This window comes from Pyxicephalus adspersus, chromosome 4, assembly GCF_032062135.1.
Source record: "Pyxicephalus adspersus chromosome 4, UCB_Pads_2.0, whole genome shotgun sequence".
NCBI lineage: Eukaryota > Metazoa > Chordata > Amphibia > Anura > Pyxicephalidae > Pyxicephalus > Pyxicephalus adspersus.
In genome coordinates, this window is record NC_092861.1 from 41,333,290 (window position 1) to 41,351,003 (window position 17,714).

General features: G+C 37.8%; 1 protein-coding gene across 3 annotated transcripts in view; it reads left to right on the forward strand.

Moving 5' to 3' along the window:
* Positions 1–17,714, forward strand: part of RNF13 (ring finger protein 13) — a 48,577-nt gene that overhangs the window by 28,236 nt on the left and 2,627 nt on the right. For all 3 annotated transcript variants that reach the window (XM_072407937.1, XM_072407935.1, XM_072407938.1), the window contains exons 5-8: positions 10,067–10,154; positions 11,454–11,544; positions 12,881–12,986; positions 14,000–14,093. In XM_072407937.1, the coding sequence (XP_072264038.1) occupies positions 10,067–10,154; positions 11,454–11,544; positions 12,881–12,986; positions 14,000–14,093 (379 nt within the window). The remainder of the gene's footprint in view (positions 1–10,066; positions 10,155–11,453; positions 11,545–12,880; positions 12,987–13,999; positions 14,094–17,714) is intronic.

The window sequence follows — 17,714 nt, forward strand, 5'->3', positions numbered from 1 at the left end:
ATCTGAGTGGTAAGTCATGAGGCAGAAAGATAGATAAAGATGGAAGAAGTTATACGGTTTCATGAATCAGATCCACCCATCAATAGCTGGCTTCTTTATTGACTTTTTGCAATAGTTCCCAGGAATAGGCATGCAACTCGGTAAAAAAGCATACTTTTTCAGGACAATAACTGAAAGGAAAAAGTCTTTTGTATCAGTAAAACCACAATATAGAATGAATATTCAATCTATTATAACAAAATCAGCAGCAGATGTGCCCTACTGTGCATGCTGTTGTAGGGCAGTAAGAGTTAATGCTGCACACAAGGAGATAGAAGTGTTGGTGCCAGACACCAGGCCTTTTTAGGTAATCACATTTGCATTGGTTAATGTAAGATTCCATTACCTGGATTTAAGATTCTTCTCCACAGAGGTTTGTGGTCAATAGCAGTCTACAGCTCAGAGCTGAATTAATTACTTTCAGCAGGCAGTTTCAGCTGTTGTCTGTTTTACATTATCTATCTTTATATGCACTAAATCACGTTGTTTAGTTTGTAAATCTTCATGGCTTGTGGTCATTTATCTGAAAAAGTGATTTATAAGCTGGTGTCCTGGGACATATTGTTTTGTGCAATAAATGTCCTGTAGTATGTAAGTGGGAACCTGCTGTGTTCTGGGCAGGTCTATTATCAGCACCCTTACAGTGGTTACATATACTAAAGCTGACTAACTAAAGAGCAACTTTTTTCCCCTTGTTTGTTTGAAAAGACAGTCATCTCTTCGGAACCTGACCTTAAGTTAACACGCAATTGGGTTAAAATTATTTAAATGGCCACCTTTGTTAAATATGCATTTTTTAAGAATCAATGTTATCCCCAGCCCCCTTTAGCCAGGCGAGGAAGGGAGGCGCAACAGAACAGAAGCATTAATGTTTCATGGATAACCATCCATGCTGCAAACATCCCATGTGCCTTGTCACAGTGTACCTTGATGCTTTATTGTTACCATTGTTTTCAGGGGAAACACCACAATTTTTCTTCTGCAAAGAGAATAACACAATCCTTTTCATTTCACGTGCAAAAAAGGAGACGCTATTGTGGCCTTGGAAACAATAAAGTGTATCTAAAAAACATTTTTATTGTTGGATACAGTGGGAGGGGCTTTGGAAGCCCTCTCAGATTTTTGTTCTGGTCTATGGTCCTGCTTAAGGGGTTTACGCTCCTTTTTGTCTTTGTGACCACGAAGGTGATTTGAAAGAAGGAAAAGAATAGTGGAAAAGTTTGTAGTCACTTGAACAGGAATACAGGGGAATCCTTCAGCTGGAAGTTGTGCAGTGACTAGCTCTGAGATAACTCCCATTCAAACTTTCTATTGTTTGAAGACAAGAAGTGAAAGGATATATTTTATCTTTCAGTATACTTTATTAAGATGATAGGCAGATTTTATAGTTACCACAAAGGGCTGCCAGACCTTGGGTAAAAAGACAAGAGCTGTTTGTCTATTCTTTGCATTAGTGATTACCTTTTAGCTTTGTCAAAAAAATAAAAAATCTTTTCTTGCAATATCCTTTATTCATATAGTCATCATTTCTGATAATTTTCTTTAGTTTCAAATATTTTAAATAACAAAACTTTTTTTACATTTCTTAAATCAGCTAATTTTTCATATTTAGTTTTTCATATTTTTCATATATAATATATATTTTTTGTTTTATTAGCCCTCATATAAAGGTTCAGTTCACACTACAAACTTTTCTATTTTGTTCCAGCATTTCATTTGCAAATGTTAGGATTTAGGAAATAGCATTGTTTTTATTTGGGACTGTTCATACTAGAGCACCATTACACTAATAGTATCCTCAAATAGTTGGATGGGGACCAATTTTGATTTACAGATTGAATATGTTATAGCGCCGAGCCAAACACCGCTGACTCAAATGCAATGAAGCAGAGCTTAACAAAACTGAAGCAGATGAAGCCTACTAGGGAACAAAACTGCCACTCGTGTGTCAGGAGGAGTCTCGCGTGCCACATGAAACATACCTCCAGAGAGCCAGCTTATGGAGAACGCCTTACGTGATTTTTCCACACCTTTACTGAATATGGGTTTTTGTTGATGAATTCCACTTTGAAAAAATATTAATATCCACAACTCCAAAGAGGCAACAAAAGTCGGTAGAAAAACCATTGTGATATTTCTCCTTGCCTTGAAGAAGCAGGTTTCATCTCGCAAAACATGTTGGGTTAGTGAATATCTGGTTTAAAATTGTGACCTTTATTCCTTTATTTGTGGACTGATTCAGGAAGCTGTAACTTGTATTTACAAATGTATTTATATGTCAAATTTTTTTTTGTGAATAGCTCATCAATAAAGTTTTTTCAATGTTTTATTAAGCTTTGTACCATGGAAACCTTTTTCAGACTGCTCCATTTTTGAGCAATCAAAGGCCCACTATTTGGGTAGTTTTAGAAAGTGTTTTTCTCATTTGGGAGGTTGCAAACATTACTTGAGTTTTCATAATGTGGGCACTTTTTTACTTTGAAATCTCAGTTTAAATCCTGTAAATGATGATTTTTTTAACAATTAGGCCTACATTTGTTTTGTTTGTATATGTAAGGATCATGGCCACTCATAAGTTAAATGCCCACTTGTTTGATATTTGTGCATCACAGAAATATCTTTGTAACCTTGTATACCAAAAGTGTTGTCTTCCCCAGCACAGTGACCAGTGGACTGTTATTAATAAATTAGGTATGGAATAAATATAGAAAACATTAAGTAAGTAAGCCTATCATTAGAGAAGTATAATGGTTGTCATTTCTGACCTTGTTGGTGACTGTCTGGCTGTGCCTGGGTTCAGTTCTAAATCACAGATCCAGAACAAGCATTCAGTAAATGGCTATCCGTATGCCTCATATTTACACTTATTGTGGGTCAATAACTCCAAGAGTACTGGAGCCAAAGCATCAATATCACAACTAGGGACCTAGCATTCCTAAAAGAGGAGGTCAGCAGTGGTGGCCTTCATTATTCTTTCATGACAGTCTTACTTTATACAAGTAGTCAGCAGTGTGTAAAAAATCTTTCTTAATAGATATTTGAGAGGTTCCAGAATCGTTGTGTGCTCTAATGCGTCTGCGAATGTTATCAATGATTTGTTATAAACCAGCTTATGTTTTAGGCTCTGGCTGTAGCACCTCTTAGGACTGGAAATGTGATCTCCATCTTGTCAGAGGTAAAGAATTAGGTTTGCAGGCTTTTATATGTGGTTGCAAAGGGGAGCAGGAATGTGGGAGCGATGGTTTCTAGTTCAGGTTACAGATTTCATAGTCCACACAAGCTGCAGACTTCTACATCGTTTGCAAGAGATATGTGTGAGTCTGTTCTGAAAGCAATGTGTTGGTAAATCGGAATGCATACTAACACACATACATAGTGTCTCCTCTTTCTTCCATAGTACTGTATAAGGCATGGAATCCTGCTGCTGTATTGCTCTATTTGGATGCGAGTTTGAACAATGGATAATATCCTTTATGCTAGTTTTCAGAGTTTTGTACAAACGATACATTTTTGCACCTGAAAGTGTAACTGCTGCTCACAAACTAAACAATGCAAAGTTCTGACAAAGCATGGTTCTGACAAGTTACTCTGTCAATGTCACCAGCTCTCCTAATAATATTAATTATTAATTAATAAACAGTTTTTATATGGTGCCAACATATTACCCAGCACTGTAATAATGATCACATATCCAATCCACCTAGGTGCAGGACCCATTTGGTATGTTGTATCCACCACGACCTACAACCACTTACAAACTGTTAGTGTCTGGCATGAGTATCTTGCATTGGAAACTGTAGATTTTACTACAAGGTAATTCGCTAACAAGTCCTGAGCCCTGCAATGTCTCAATTTGAAAGCAAGAACTATGTGGCTCAGAAGTTAGCACCTAAATTGATCTTAGACTTTGTAAATGGCATAAGGTAGGGACATTAGATTGTGAGCCCCTCTGAAGGCAAGTTAGTGACATCTCTATGTACTTTGCAAAGTGCTGCATAATATGTTGGTTCTATATAAATACAAGATAATAATACTTATCAGTGGTAATCCCACACATCACAGGGCACTGCAGGGGAATCCAGATTTAAGTACAAGGAGACATGGAACTTGGCCTGTTACAACCTTGCTGGAGGTGGAAAGGTTTATCAAAGATGCTTTGGAACATTCTGTCTCTCTTGGGATCCTAAATGATTACCCTGGCCTCTAGAGGTGTTTACAAATCAACAGCTTTCCACAGGACCTTGTCTTGCATCACAAAACTTTGATGTATAATGAGCCCATATTGGAAATTCAGCAGCACAGTTAACACTTGTGCATTCATTCTACTATACATTTTTTTCAATTCAGCTGATTGGATTCCTCTTTGTGCTGAATACATTACTATTCTAATGATCTGAGTGGGCTGCTTAGGGATAGAATGTATAATGGCACACAAAGATCTCTATGGGTACAAGACACTGCTATTCTGGCACTCTGCGTTTCTATGGACACTTTAACTGTAATGTTCTATAAGCCTTCCTTGCTTTGGAATTTATGCTATTTATATGCAAACTTGAGTCAAGCTGCACTGAACATTTTACAAATACCTTAATTGGCATGTGTATGTGGCATGGCAGATTGTGTTCAATTTGTTTTTTTGTAATGTATGGTTTGGTTAGATGTAACATCTGTTAATAGGCTAATAAATCTATTAATACAAATATGAATTATATAGTAATATTATTAATTCATATTTTAATAATTATAGAAAATAATTATATAAATAATAATGAATAATTATTGGATCAAGGGAGCTCGAGCTATTACACAAATAAGGGTAATATGAGGCAGAAAAGTAACAAGCAGGCCATCGGGCCACTGAGCAAAAGGTGCTGATGCTGGCACCCATGGTACCATGGCTCTTTGGGAGAATTAGTCCCTAGAAGGGATAGAAAATATTATTAATTTACCACTGATAAGGAAGTATGGCAGATTTGTGTGGAACAAAAGACCTGCCTGGTTGCAATTTTTTTTTTTTAATTTTTAGCTATGGTCCACTTTTAAAATGTGATTTGCCTTGCTAATGTCTATACTGAATAAGCTTTGTTAATATCTCTTAGCATCTTTTAACATCACATTTAAAAGAAGAACATTAACTTTATAGATTCTTTATGAAAATGGGTATTTCATCCAAGAGACTGACAAGGAAAAATCTTTTTGTTGTTTTATAAGCTGGATTTATACAGATAAATAGCTTGATATATGAAGGGAAGATGAGCAGGTTTTGAATAAAAACTTTTACTTTCTCCCATTTTTTGAAGTTCTCATCCAGTTCTCATCATTCGTCAACATTTAACCTTAAACTGTTTTCCTTACGAAGTGCAGAGTATTTTTATGTTGTTTCTCATTACCTTCCGTTCACTCCCTCTGCTGCTGAGCCATCCAAGATTCCCATGTAAGTCAAAATGTTTACAGCGCTGTGTCCCTTCCACCACTTCCATATGGCAGTATGTGGATCTGGTAATTAGACATTTCTAGGTAGTGCACACTGGTCTGGAAGCAGGAGGTATTTTTGTAGCTTTTGGTGAGGAATCGGGGCAGTGGGGTAGGGAAAGAAGTGAAACCATGTTTCCATTGCAGAGAGATGTCCCCAGTACAGGTGTCCCCCATTGTCCCTACAGCCTCTCTCACATCTTTACACATTCCGCACATTCCCTATTGCTCTCTTTGGTTCTGACTAATAAATCATTACAGGATACATGTGTGCTATAGGATCAGAGGAAAGAACCCCAGGGTAAGAGGTCAAAAACATTTACCTCTAGGAAAATGTCAAGTGCAGAAGTGTGTTACTGAGACAGCAACTTGCAGAAATGTGAATATAAAAGCTCTTCTGTTGTGGAGGATATTTATTTTGGAATTTGTGATGAATAGGGTCGCATTAAGCCACCTTGTACAAAGTATATTCTGGACCCTGTGTGTACAGAATTATATGGGGCATTGTTTACTTGCATATTCTTTGCATACTCTTTGTACATGGGTACATAAATAGTTCCGGGGATTTTTGCTTTCTACTTTTTTTTTCTTTTGTGTTTTGGTTAGTGAATACTTTTCTTTGTTTTTGTTTTTGCAAAAGGCATGTTCTAAAAAAAAAACTTTATAGCTCCTGTTGTTAACATTAGTCATTGAATCAACCAGATATGAAAGGGGAAATGTTTTTCCTTCTAATTGCAGAAGGTGGGGGGGAGGTTGGTAGGTATCTGTCTTTTTTCCTTGTGACTGATCCTTCTATTAATGTATTAGAACACTTTGTGCAAATAATAGGCGTGACATTACTTTTGTGATCACTTCTGTGTTGAGCTCATTGGTGTAAAGCAGTTGGAGCTGTCTTGCTTAGAGGGCTTTTGAGCACAGGGTTAGGCTGTCTCTTAGGTAGGATTTCAGCCATCAAGCAGCCCTTGGAATTTCTGGAATTTGGCCTTTCTTCAAGCCTCCTATTTAGACTTTCCTGGAGAATAATTTAACTGTTTCTCAGTTCATGTATTTCTTCCAGTGAAACTACTTCATATTTCTTTTAATTTTGTTGCTCAGCAGCAGAGAAAGTAATCTCGTTTTATTGTAAATGTTCAGTCAGGGTTGTGATCAATTTGTCCAACTTGTTTTCTGTGTTAGATCAAATTTTTATTCAAACAATCACAGGGGAAATCTGTATACGAAGGTGAAAGCCTAATTCGGTTATGTATTTTTTTTTTTATCATATTAGCAGTAATTTTTATTACATAAAAGGGTGCAGACTACGGACCATAGATGATAACAAGTAGTAAATAAATAGCATTGAAGGAGACGATGACCCTACCTGTACAATTTTATACTCCTGAAAGTTTTCAATGGCTGCAAGTAACTAAATTTAGTTACTTACTAATGAACTGTTAATTTAAAGAATGTGGTAGAAAATTCTAGAGAATGGAGGCTGCACTATTGAAATCCCAAAGTGTGTGAAAAGGGATTATGAGTAGAGAGGACATTACTAGGTCTGAGTAAATTGGTTATTTGGAAAGTATTTGTTTTTAAAGTCATGCTTAAAACAGAACTAAACCCTGTTATACTCGCCTGCCTTTGTTCTGTTGCGGACGCCACCGTCTTCTTCTCTTGTCTGTTGCAATTTTCAGCTATTTTGATTGACCAGGCTGGAATGACGTAACTCCTGTACAGATGTGCAGGAGTTCATTCAGTCTCGACAAGCACAAGGGAAGAGGCAGGCATGCAAAGCTCAGCAATTTTGCAGGTAAGAATGCTTATTGCAGAGGGGACATCTCCTGTCCCTGTCTGCAAAAAAGCTCTGCCTGGTAACAGATTTTTAAAGTAGAGTTTGTGATAGTAATCATCTTAGTTCAACAGTTATATACTGTCTATGATACCTTCATATTAAAAAATGATAGGGACAATACTTTGTTTATAATGTCATAAATATGGGTGGAGGATGAGTTGTGAAGTATGTTGAAGATTCATCCTTGCATCCTAATGAACAATTCAGCCCATGATCATGACTGTGTTTTTTGATTTTTGCCCTGTATTTGTTTGAGTTTGACACCCCTGGTCTAGAGGATGGAAAGTAAGGAGAAATCTTCTTAATGTGACACAGATGGTTCATAAAAATTACATCATTTTTAATCCATCCCTATTCTATCCAAAATGGAAAAAAATACTTTAAAGGCTTTAAATCACAGTGGTTCTATGACTATATAACTTCTTTATATCTAAACATGTTATTGAAAAAGTTCATCAGAGAAGTGTAATGGAAAAAATGCAGAAAATTCATAACTTGCAGAAGCTTAATAAAACTGCCCAATAAAAATTAAACTTTCCAAGCACCCAAGCAGCCTGCTAGCAAACTACGAGTCCCAGAAAAGTAAATAATCAAAGAAGAATCTTGTAATGAAGGAACACAAAACATGTCGGTTTTGGGTCAGGGCAACCCTTTATTCCACCTGCACTGATGCAAATGTGTTCCCTAGGAATTTATAAATATTTTGCTTCATAATGTAGATAAGAAAAATTGCTTGTGCAGTCAAGTCCAGGGTGTAAGTTTTCTTTCTTTAAGCACTGCCACATGAGGGATGTACCAGAGCCTATGACAATAGGTCCCTCAGGCATTATGTCAGATAGGTTGAGAAACCCATCCGGATTTCTGAAATTCTTTGGTACTTTTAGCTGTGTGTTTTGGGTCATTGTCCTTTTAGAGAGTCCATGACCAGTGACCTAGACAGAGCTTTGTAATACTGGGTTGCACATATGGTTCAAGAATTGCTTCATATGTTGAGTTTCATTGTTTTTTGCCCCCATCCCAGATGCAGCAAGGAAGCCCAAAATTTTAAATGAGTCTCCTCCATGTTTTATAGCTGGTCTATTATTATTTTTTCTGATCGCCTCAAACAACTCTCTCATTTGCCCAAAGTGGTTGAACAAATCCCAGCCAGGTCACTATCTGAATCGAGTTTGCAGGTTCTCCCCGTGTCTGCGTGGGTTTCCTCCAGGTACTCCGGTTTCCTCCCATATCCCAAAAACATGCAATTAGGTTAATTGGCCTTCCCCTAAATTGACCTTAGACTACATTAATGACATATGACTATGGTAGGGACATTAGATTGTGAGCTCCTTTGAGGGACAGTTAGTGACATGACTATGTACAGCGTTGCGTAATATGGTGGCGCTATATAAATACTGTATAATATAATATTAATATTACCCGTCACTTCACTCAGATTTGATCCAGCCCTTGGGACTGCTGTGATATAAATAGGAATATCTTTTGTTATAAATATATCTGAGTATCAAGACATTAGATTATCCAAACATATCTGAATGAATTGGACAAGTGACAGACCTCTAGCAGTAATGGGCCTATAGGACAGACAAAGCCAGGAAATGGAGTACTTTTGCAAAGTAACTGTTACATAGTTACATGGTCAGGTTGAAAAAAGACAAAAGTCCATCAAGTTCAACCACTGTTATGGAAGTTGTGCATTTTATCTTTAGTTGTAATATAAAAAGTTCATGAATAATACACTAAAACATTGGGAAAATATGTATATCTTTACTATCGCACAAACAGGGCTGTCAAGGAATTTTATATGCAACGTGTTTGTTTTTTTTGTTGTTTATTTTTCTTTTTCAAATCTCCGAAAGCCATATCAAATCTGTTAACGTATATTTGTTAAGTAAGTTTGAGCCAAACTGTATTCCAGGTTTATTTGTTATAATTTACATTGTCAGTCAAGTTCATACAGATTTTCCAGAAAGGAAGTTAATTGTACAACGGAGCAGAAGCTGTCCGAGGGTTCTAACTCTTGCAGTTATTATGGTTACTAAGTGAGCTCATCCAGTGTACATAGCAACTTCTTCCCAGTGTGTATCCCACTGCTAGGACTCCATACAAGGCAGATCTGCTTCCGCTGAAAGAAAGAAAATGAGTTGCAAATGTATCTTCTATTACAGTGTGCTGGCATATGCAAAGTTTTAGGCACCCCTAGTCACCATATCCTAAATGATTTTCTACATTAAAAGTTAATGCATCCTGGGAAGGAAACAAACACAACACATTTCTACAAACCTAATGAACAGATGTTAATATTATTATCATTCCTTAACTTCATTTTTAGTTATCATACAACTGTGACTTCTGTCTCTATCTCCTAAACCCTCACTACTTGGCCACCATTCTGTACCCCTCTTTCTGTTGTCTGTTACTTCTTTGTAAGTAACAGAAAACAGATTGAAAGCCTTTTAGGCAAGATCCTCTCCTCCTGTATCATTGTTTGTATCTGTCTGCCATTGGCAACCACTATTTACCCTACAGCACTGTGTATTGTGTTGGCACTATATAGATACAATTTGGTCCTGTTTGCATGTAGATGGCGGTGAACATTTTGAGGGTAGAAAAATCCTCTGGTTTCTGTATCACAGCTTAGAGTATAGTGATAAAGCCATCCAGAATTTTTGTCACTTTTAAAAGTGTGAGATGCGGAAGATAACATGTTGTGTCTCTGTATAGGTATTGAACGCTCAGAGAGCTGGGTACAAGGCTGCTATTGTGTACAATGTGGACTCCGATGAACTTATCAGCATGGGGTCCAATGATGGTACGTATGCTAAATGCAATGAATTATGTACAAATAAGAACATTTTTTTTAGATTTAGACAAAATAATACAATTTCTGGTATAGTGCTATTGTCTTAGCTCTATTTATACCATGCAAATTTTATTCAATTTTCAATGGACTCCATTACAAGCAACCTGGTGTTATGGATAATAAAAATCAAACTGTACTTTGAAAAACAATAATAGAATAATGGATTGTTTTCTAGGTCTTTTACATAGACCAAAGCTACCTAAAAGCTCATCTTACTAAAGGCACAATATTCTACAGGTCCCATAGACACTGGAGGGTCTTTATTTGTGTCGTTTTGATCCAACTTCCCTCTGGTACTTGTAAGGGCAGAGTTCTCCATAAACAAATATTTTTTTGGTTGGACGGACTGGGGGTAGGATATAGGCCTGAGATAATCTGGTGGCCTATGATTGGATCTGGACATGATCATTTCCAGGGGGATCCTGTGAGTGCTGTGTAGCCCTCCTTGCTAGCCAATGTTTAGCACAGAAAATGTATTTTTACAAAAGTAAATAGGCAGAAATAAGCAATTAATGTTCTATGAGACACTTACTAAACACATACAGGGTTTTTTTTAGAACCAAGGTGCAATGCTCAGTATCTCATAGAACATTAATTGCTTATTTCTGCCTATTTCCTTTTGTAAAACTACATTTTTTGTCACAATCTGAATAAAGCTGGTAAAAAGATATTTTTATTTTTGGGGAATTTCCTTTTGCTTTCTGCATAGCTAATGTCACAAGGATTAGAGAATCTCTCCGATACTTAGGGAAATTTCCCGCCTAAACCTTAGTTGCTAGAACTGGTGCCCCCTTTAGAAAACTAAACTTTATGTCTTTTTCTGTTATAAACACCACAATGTTGGATTTTTTACTTTCTTTCTTGATAATGGGATAATGGTCACTACTAAAAATGGACAGATGAATCCTGACAATGGAGACAGCATTACAAAACTTGGAAGTAGTATCTTGCCCTTTCTCCAAACTGTACAAAATAAATAAATAAAAAATAACTAGAAAAACTTCCACCTAATTTTGTTTTATGTACATCACTGTATCAATATTCAGTAATAAGTCATTTTGTAAACTGGGATTATCGCGGTTGCTTCTTGTAAAGACCTGAGCATTTGCAATGTGTACAGACAAGTATTGCTCGCTAGATTTTTATTACATTTTTTTTTTTTAAGGAAGGGTCTGCCCAATAATTTTTGTTGCCAGATTCAGTAGATGAAACACGTGTGATTGATTGCTGGATGTTCCTGTGTTTCAGTTGAAATTCTGAAGAAAATTGACATTCCGTCAGTGTTCATCGGAGAGTCTTCTGCGCACATTCTGCAGGAAGGATTCACCTGGGATAAAGGGTATGTATATGTCTCTTGCTTTTTCCCTTTATGAGTTTCCGATTTTCTTTGACAAACAGCACCGCTGTAATCATTGTGTTGCTGGCCAGCAAATTCTTCTGGTCTATATTGAGGAAAACAAGCTCTGTGGGCTCAAGTGGTTTTCGCATCTGCAGATTAACAGCACAGAAAGTCTCAGCAGTTGTTTTTGAGTGGGAATCATAAAAACATAGTTCCTTTTGTTGTGCTCTTTAAGAAAACTTTATGTATTTTTCAGACATAATGCCAGTTGCAATATATAACGCAGTCCTATGATAAAATAATGCATATCAGATGTGCCATATTTCCAGTACTGTGGGCTTAGTAAATTGCTTGAAAGCATCAAGCAGTAACCACACATAAGGCCCCCTCTGCTTCTTGAATTTGGTGAACCCTGAGTTTAGAGCAATGTTACATTATAAAAAAGGAAGGTGGTCCCAAGTAAATTTTTCCTTTTGACATCACTTTCATACAGCTGTGAGCAACCAAGGGGACAACTTAGGATACGCAGCATAAACCTAAGTGCAAAGGAGTTTTCATACTGATAACCTAGTTATCATACGATTAACCATGAAAATCTTTTTTCCCAAAAAATATGACGTACCCTAATATGACGTACCTGCATTGTAATTCAGTTGATGGAGATATTCCTAAGCACAGTAACTGTAAGGGCCCAGTGTCGGGGTCACCTTAACCATATAGCCAAAAGGGCCAGCTTCCCCACGGCCAAAGTACCATTGTCAACCATGGGCATATGTTTTATTTTTATAAAGAATGTATTTGCTATATGTGTGACAACCAACCCATCAATAAGAGTGGTGGTTTACACTTACGTCATTCTTGGGCATATGTATACTGGGTAATCTAAGATCTTTTAAAACTGTGTCATACATTGATTAGAAACCCAACATTGCTGACCTGAATATGGTAGTTGCCTGTCAAAGTTATAGTAATACCAGAACACCTGAATTGCATAATTCTCTATGTCCAGCATCTCGGTGAATTGAAGCAGTGTGCCTGCATGACGGGCCACTAGCATTTTCACGGGAGGTCAACACTGACAAATATATGTAAAATATTAAGTCTGGTCATATCTTACACGAAAGCCTGTGACTTTTTAGTAAACCCCAGCTGGTCTTAATATGGTTTTGTAAGCACACTTCCAGTATATTGCCGATAACGGTATGTAAACTAAAGGCAGCACAAACACACAGTAATTATTTGTTTCTGGCCATTTGGTTGCACATTTGAGGCCTATGTTTTTTTCTTCTAGATTATCTGTATGTAAATTATATTTTTTGTTTACTTTTTTATGTAGAGCACATCTTTTGTTGGTTCCTGAAGCCACCATGCCACTGGAATACTACTTAATACCATTCCTAATCATAGTCGGGATTTGTCTGGTGCTCATTGTCATTTTTATGGTAGGCATTAATTCAGTTGCTGTTTGTTGAATAACCTATTGCATCATTTACACAGCCTGGGGTTATAGTGTGCACAGGAAGATGGCCTTTTGCCTAAACCACTCATTAGAGTTGCCCTGCAGCAGGAGTCACTCTCTTTCAGTTGTGATAAATGTCTCATAATCCTCCATGATTTTGTTGCAGATAGTAATCATTCATTGCAGTCTGGTGAGTTAGGATATAAACCCCTTTCCGGTTTTTATGCAGGAACCTGGCTGTGTTACAGTTTTGGCTTAAATAGGAAATATAGGTACTTCAGGTAAATGTAGAATACATTGCATGGGGCAGCAAGTGTCATCTGTGTATGCAGCTCCAACATAGGCCCCCAATGCTTTGTTTCTCTAAGGAGGTTATTTTCTAAAAAAAAAGTGGGTACCCCTCTCCACACACTAGAGGACATCACTGTGAAACCTCTAACGTCTTGTGGTATATTGTCTGCATAGCCTGCATATACATGCCTGCCTGGTAAATGTCTAATTTCTAGGTAAGGGTTTTCGTTAGGAGCCTATTTATGGCAATAAGTGACTAGCGATATCTGCTACTCACCGGACACTACAATGTTATGGCACGCCATGACCAGCCATGTACCTACCTTTCATTATGATGCAGTCCCTTACATAAAGAAACGCAGGCTGCTGTGTGGGGTTTGTTTTGTGGAGTTCTGTTTGCATGGCATTGAGGGGAAAATCAGACACTGAAGGAGAGTTTGGTCACCTAACTGACAGGTCACAAGAAGCAGCTCTCCTCCTTAATTATTTTAGCAGCTGGCCTTTCTTTACAGTGCTGAATCATGTAAATCTGTATTGTGAATCTAGGGAAATATATCTTCCCGGAGAACACAGGTGTTAATATTGAGGGATACTTCCACGATCTGTGATGGCGAGGCATCCATTCCCATTACTCTGTAGTATATTGTATGTTATTATTTAATATACATTGTATATTTACAGCTTTCCTTCCCTGTCCAAACACAGATTACCAAGTTTGTGCAGGATCGGCACAGGGCACGGAGGAACAGACTGGGCAAGGATCAACTAAAAAAACTTCCCATACATAAATTTAAAAAAGGTAGGAGAGATTTCTTGTTACCACAAGGATCAGCAATATGGATAAGGCTGGTTTATATGGGTACCCATCAATAAGCTAGCACACACAGCTTCAATATGAATGAATAGGAAGAAGAATGAACAGCCTGTGATCATTTATCCTTCGGAAATCAAAGCCACTGGTATTGGACTAAGAATTGTTCCCCCTGAAGAGATTCCAGGATGTTGGTCATAATAATTTGGATTGCAGGATGTCTTTGATGTTGGTGTACCCATAGCAAGCAAATACTTTTTGCTGGCAGTGAAGTAGGAGGATTGGCAAGGTAAAAACGACCTGCCCTTTATTATTTTCCATGTGCTCTGCTGCTTTCAGATATTCGAGTCACCATGACAACTGTAAGGAGGTTAGGATGGAGATGGGGATTAGTTTGGTGTCTGGTAAAGTGAGTTTGTTATCTAAATATTTCGCCTAAGCTACTACTACTGCAGTTACTAGAAGTAATCTGTTACTTTGCCCATTCAGGAGAAAGCAATTGGTTAATTTTAATGCATCTGAGCTGCAGGTAGTGACTTTTTTTCCATTGCTTCTCTGCCATTCTTCTCAGGCATGAGGGGTTTGAAAAGAGAGTACTACATAATCTCCAAGTCACCCCAGTCAGAGTTTACACGGGATCTTCTGTTGTGTCAGTGCTGGACCATTCACCAAGCACCTTGGCTACAACATCCAACATGCTGCTTTATACCTAAAAGTATTTTGCATGATTCTGGTGGCTGATCAGAAACTTTACCTGGCTTTAAACCTATCCGTTTTAAAATACACCTGGATTGTCCATTATACAGCCCACATGCCAGAACTTGGTCCGCCTAGCCATTTTGCTTGGCCTGTAGACCCACATCTGGCGCACTGGAGGTATTTGCTGCCAGCGCAGGTAGTTTTCCATTATGTATATGGCTCTGTTGTTCATCATTTGTCTGAGCCCAGCAGATGAAGCAAAAGGAAAGAAAAGACTGTGTGTTTTGGACAGTTGGAGTTATGGAAAGATTTACTGGAATGAAATATAGGGAGTGTTATGCACTGTACTTCTGGCCCTTTTACAATGTACATTGCATTCTATTTCTGACCTCTGCACTTTCACTGGTTTACTTTTTCTACCGACCCCTGCATTCTGTATGTTACATATTTTATACACCTGCACTCTGCACTGAGGGTTGTGCATTAGTTGTACTCGTGACCACTGCACTGTGCACTTGGCTATGTTACTTTTTTATACACTTTACTGTTTTGTTTGCAGTATGTTTCTGGTAGGCTCTCATTTACTTTCCCATTGCTAATTACTATTGTAAGGTACAATGTGGCCACTGCCCTAATCTATAATGGGTATTTTGGCCTTTCAGGTGTTGGAAAATGTAAAATCTCAGCTTTATGGTGTTTGCTAATATATTACAAGAGTACTTTAAATATTTAACCAACGTTAATGTGCAGCCAATCTGTTTTTATTGCTTTCTATTTGCTGCATTTTGTTTAGTGTCCGGTGTTATTCTAAGATGAGTTGCCCTATCCTTCTGTGAGCAATGCTCGTTACCAAGGCAGAGAGAGTCTGCTGTAATCTGTTAAGTGCCTCATTCATGTTCTCCGAGTACTTGACACTGGGAAATAAGACACAAGATGCCTGCAGTGCACACCTCTTATACACCATAAAGGCTAAAGACTTTTGTAGTTGTGTTTAGGATTAAACAGTAATAAGCTTGTAAAATAGAAATGTTTTTCATTAAACAGTGAGGCTGCAGAAAATATTAAAGCTTTTAAAGGAAAAAGGTCCTGCCTAATGATTTTCACCTTTCTGCACAGAAAACCATAAGATTCCTAACCCCCTACAGCTGGCTGCACTTCCCAGTGCTGAATGCCACAGGTGAATCTGATACTGAATCTTGTCCGCTCCAATATTTCATCCCACTGTTTCTTCTCATACTTTATATGTAATATGTATGTATTTAAATATACATCTGGAGAAGCATGTACACCCCACAGAAACTATTACTATTAGCCAGTATTTATATAACGCTGACATATTAAGCAGCACTTTACAAAGTCCGTTGTCATATCGCTCTCTAGCTGTACCTCTGAGGGACGTCGGGGAAGTTATTATCCGAGTACCCAGAGGTAACTCACAAACACGGGGAGAACCGGTGTGCTGTCTGAGATTCGAACCTGGCACCTAGCGCTGCAAAGGCCAGAGTGCTAACCACTGAGCCACTGTGCTGCCCACAGCAATATGCAGTTGACTTTATATTTGAACAAGAAAGCAAAAGCTCCCCATTCACAGAGTACTTGCAGCTACAGTTTTAAATCTATGGATATTGCGATTGAAAAGAACACTTTTCATTGTTTTCATAGTCCAGCATATAGAGGTACCTAATACTGTCACCATATTCTAACTTTGTTGGTTATTAATGTTCTTTAGTTGAAATTTTTCAGCGGCCAGACCAGCCTGTTGGATACCCATATTGATGCTGTTTTAGCTCCCTCTAAACACCGGTTCTTGTTTATATAGTAGAATGCAACTTATCCCACCAATCCACCAAGTAAAAATAACTTTTTGGGAGAATTGTATGTAAATGTTCACACACGTGAATTTAGTTTCCTATATTATCCGGCCTGATCACAGCTCCCGTACTGTGTGCTTGCTTTACAAAGCGTCTGGCTGCCATGTCTCCTTGTACGGTAAAGGGAGAGTTTTCTCTCCACAATGGGGAGCAGTTCTCCAACATGTAAATATTTAGATGCTGTACGAATTCGACTTCACCATCTGTAATGAATCAGGATGAAGGTATGCAACAAAGACGGCCTCATCCTAAGCCATAACCCATATTTATCGTGCATGACAATGACCATATGTAATTTTATTTCTGCTTGATGTGAAGTTGTTTTGCTTTGTTGTCACATTTAGTTTGTTTGTAGTATGGAGGAGAGGACAGAACCTTAGGGTCGGACAGAAAAACTCTGCACTTCTGTATAGTTTCTAATGCCAGATCTGTAATTATAACCTATTGGTAATATGGTCTTCATTTGTGACATTTGTTATTCTGGCAGAGCTGCCAATGTGGACATTAAGCTGATTTTGTAAACCAGACAGAATATTTTGTTGTCTGCATATCTGTCTAAAGACACATTTTTCAAATTTTACTTAGTACAAGGTAGTAAATGGTTAAACTGTATTTTGCCACCTATATCCTATTTGGGAATGTTTCTGCAGTGGGCTGTGGTGAACCAGGATCAGTTTTTTTTTAAACCACAGCACACAGCAGGAGGTACAGGAATAGATGAGAACAATATTCTGAGAGGCAGAGCACTGTATCAGATGGAAGACTCCTAGAAGCAGCAACATACCAGAGAAGAGTAAAGCATCTTCATTTACAGGGCACTTTTAGCTGAATGTTTTCCCCCCCGACAGGATCACTTTAGGGTAATTGTGTTTAGGCAGTTCCCCATCATTTTCTCATTAAACGTGAACTGCATCTAGGGTTCTTGGTAATGGGGATTTATAAGTAATAGTGTGATAAATCCTACACTAAGATGGGTATTGCTTATAAAGCAAATTTATCTACTAACACACTTTCTAAACCAGGGTTCTGCCAGATGTTG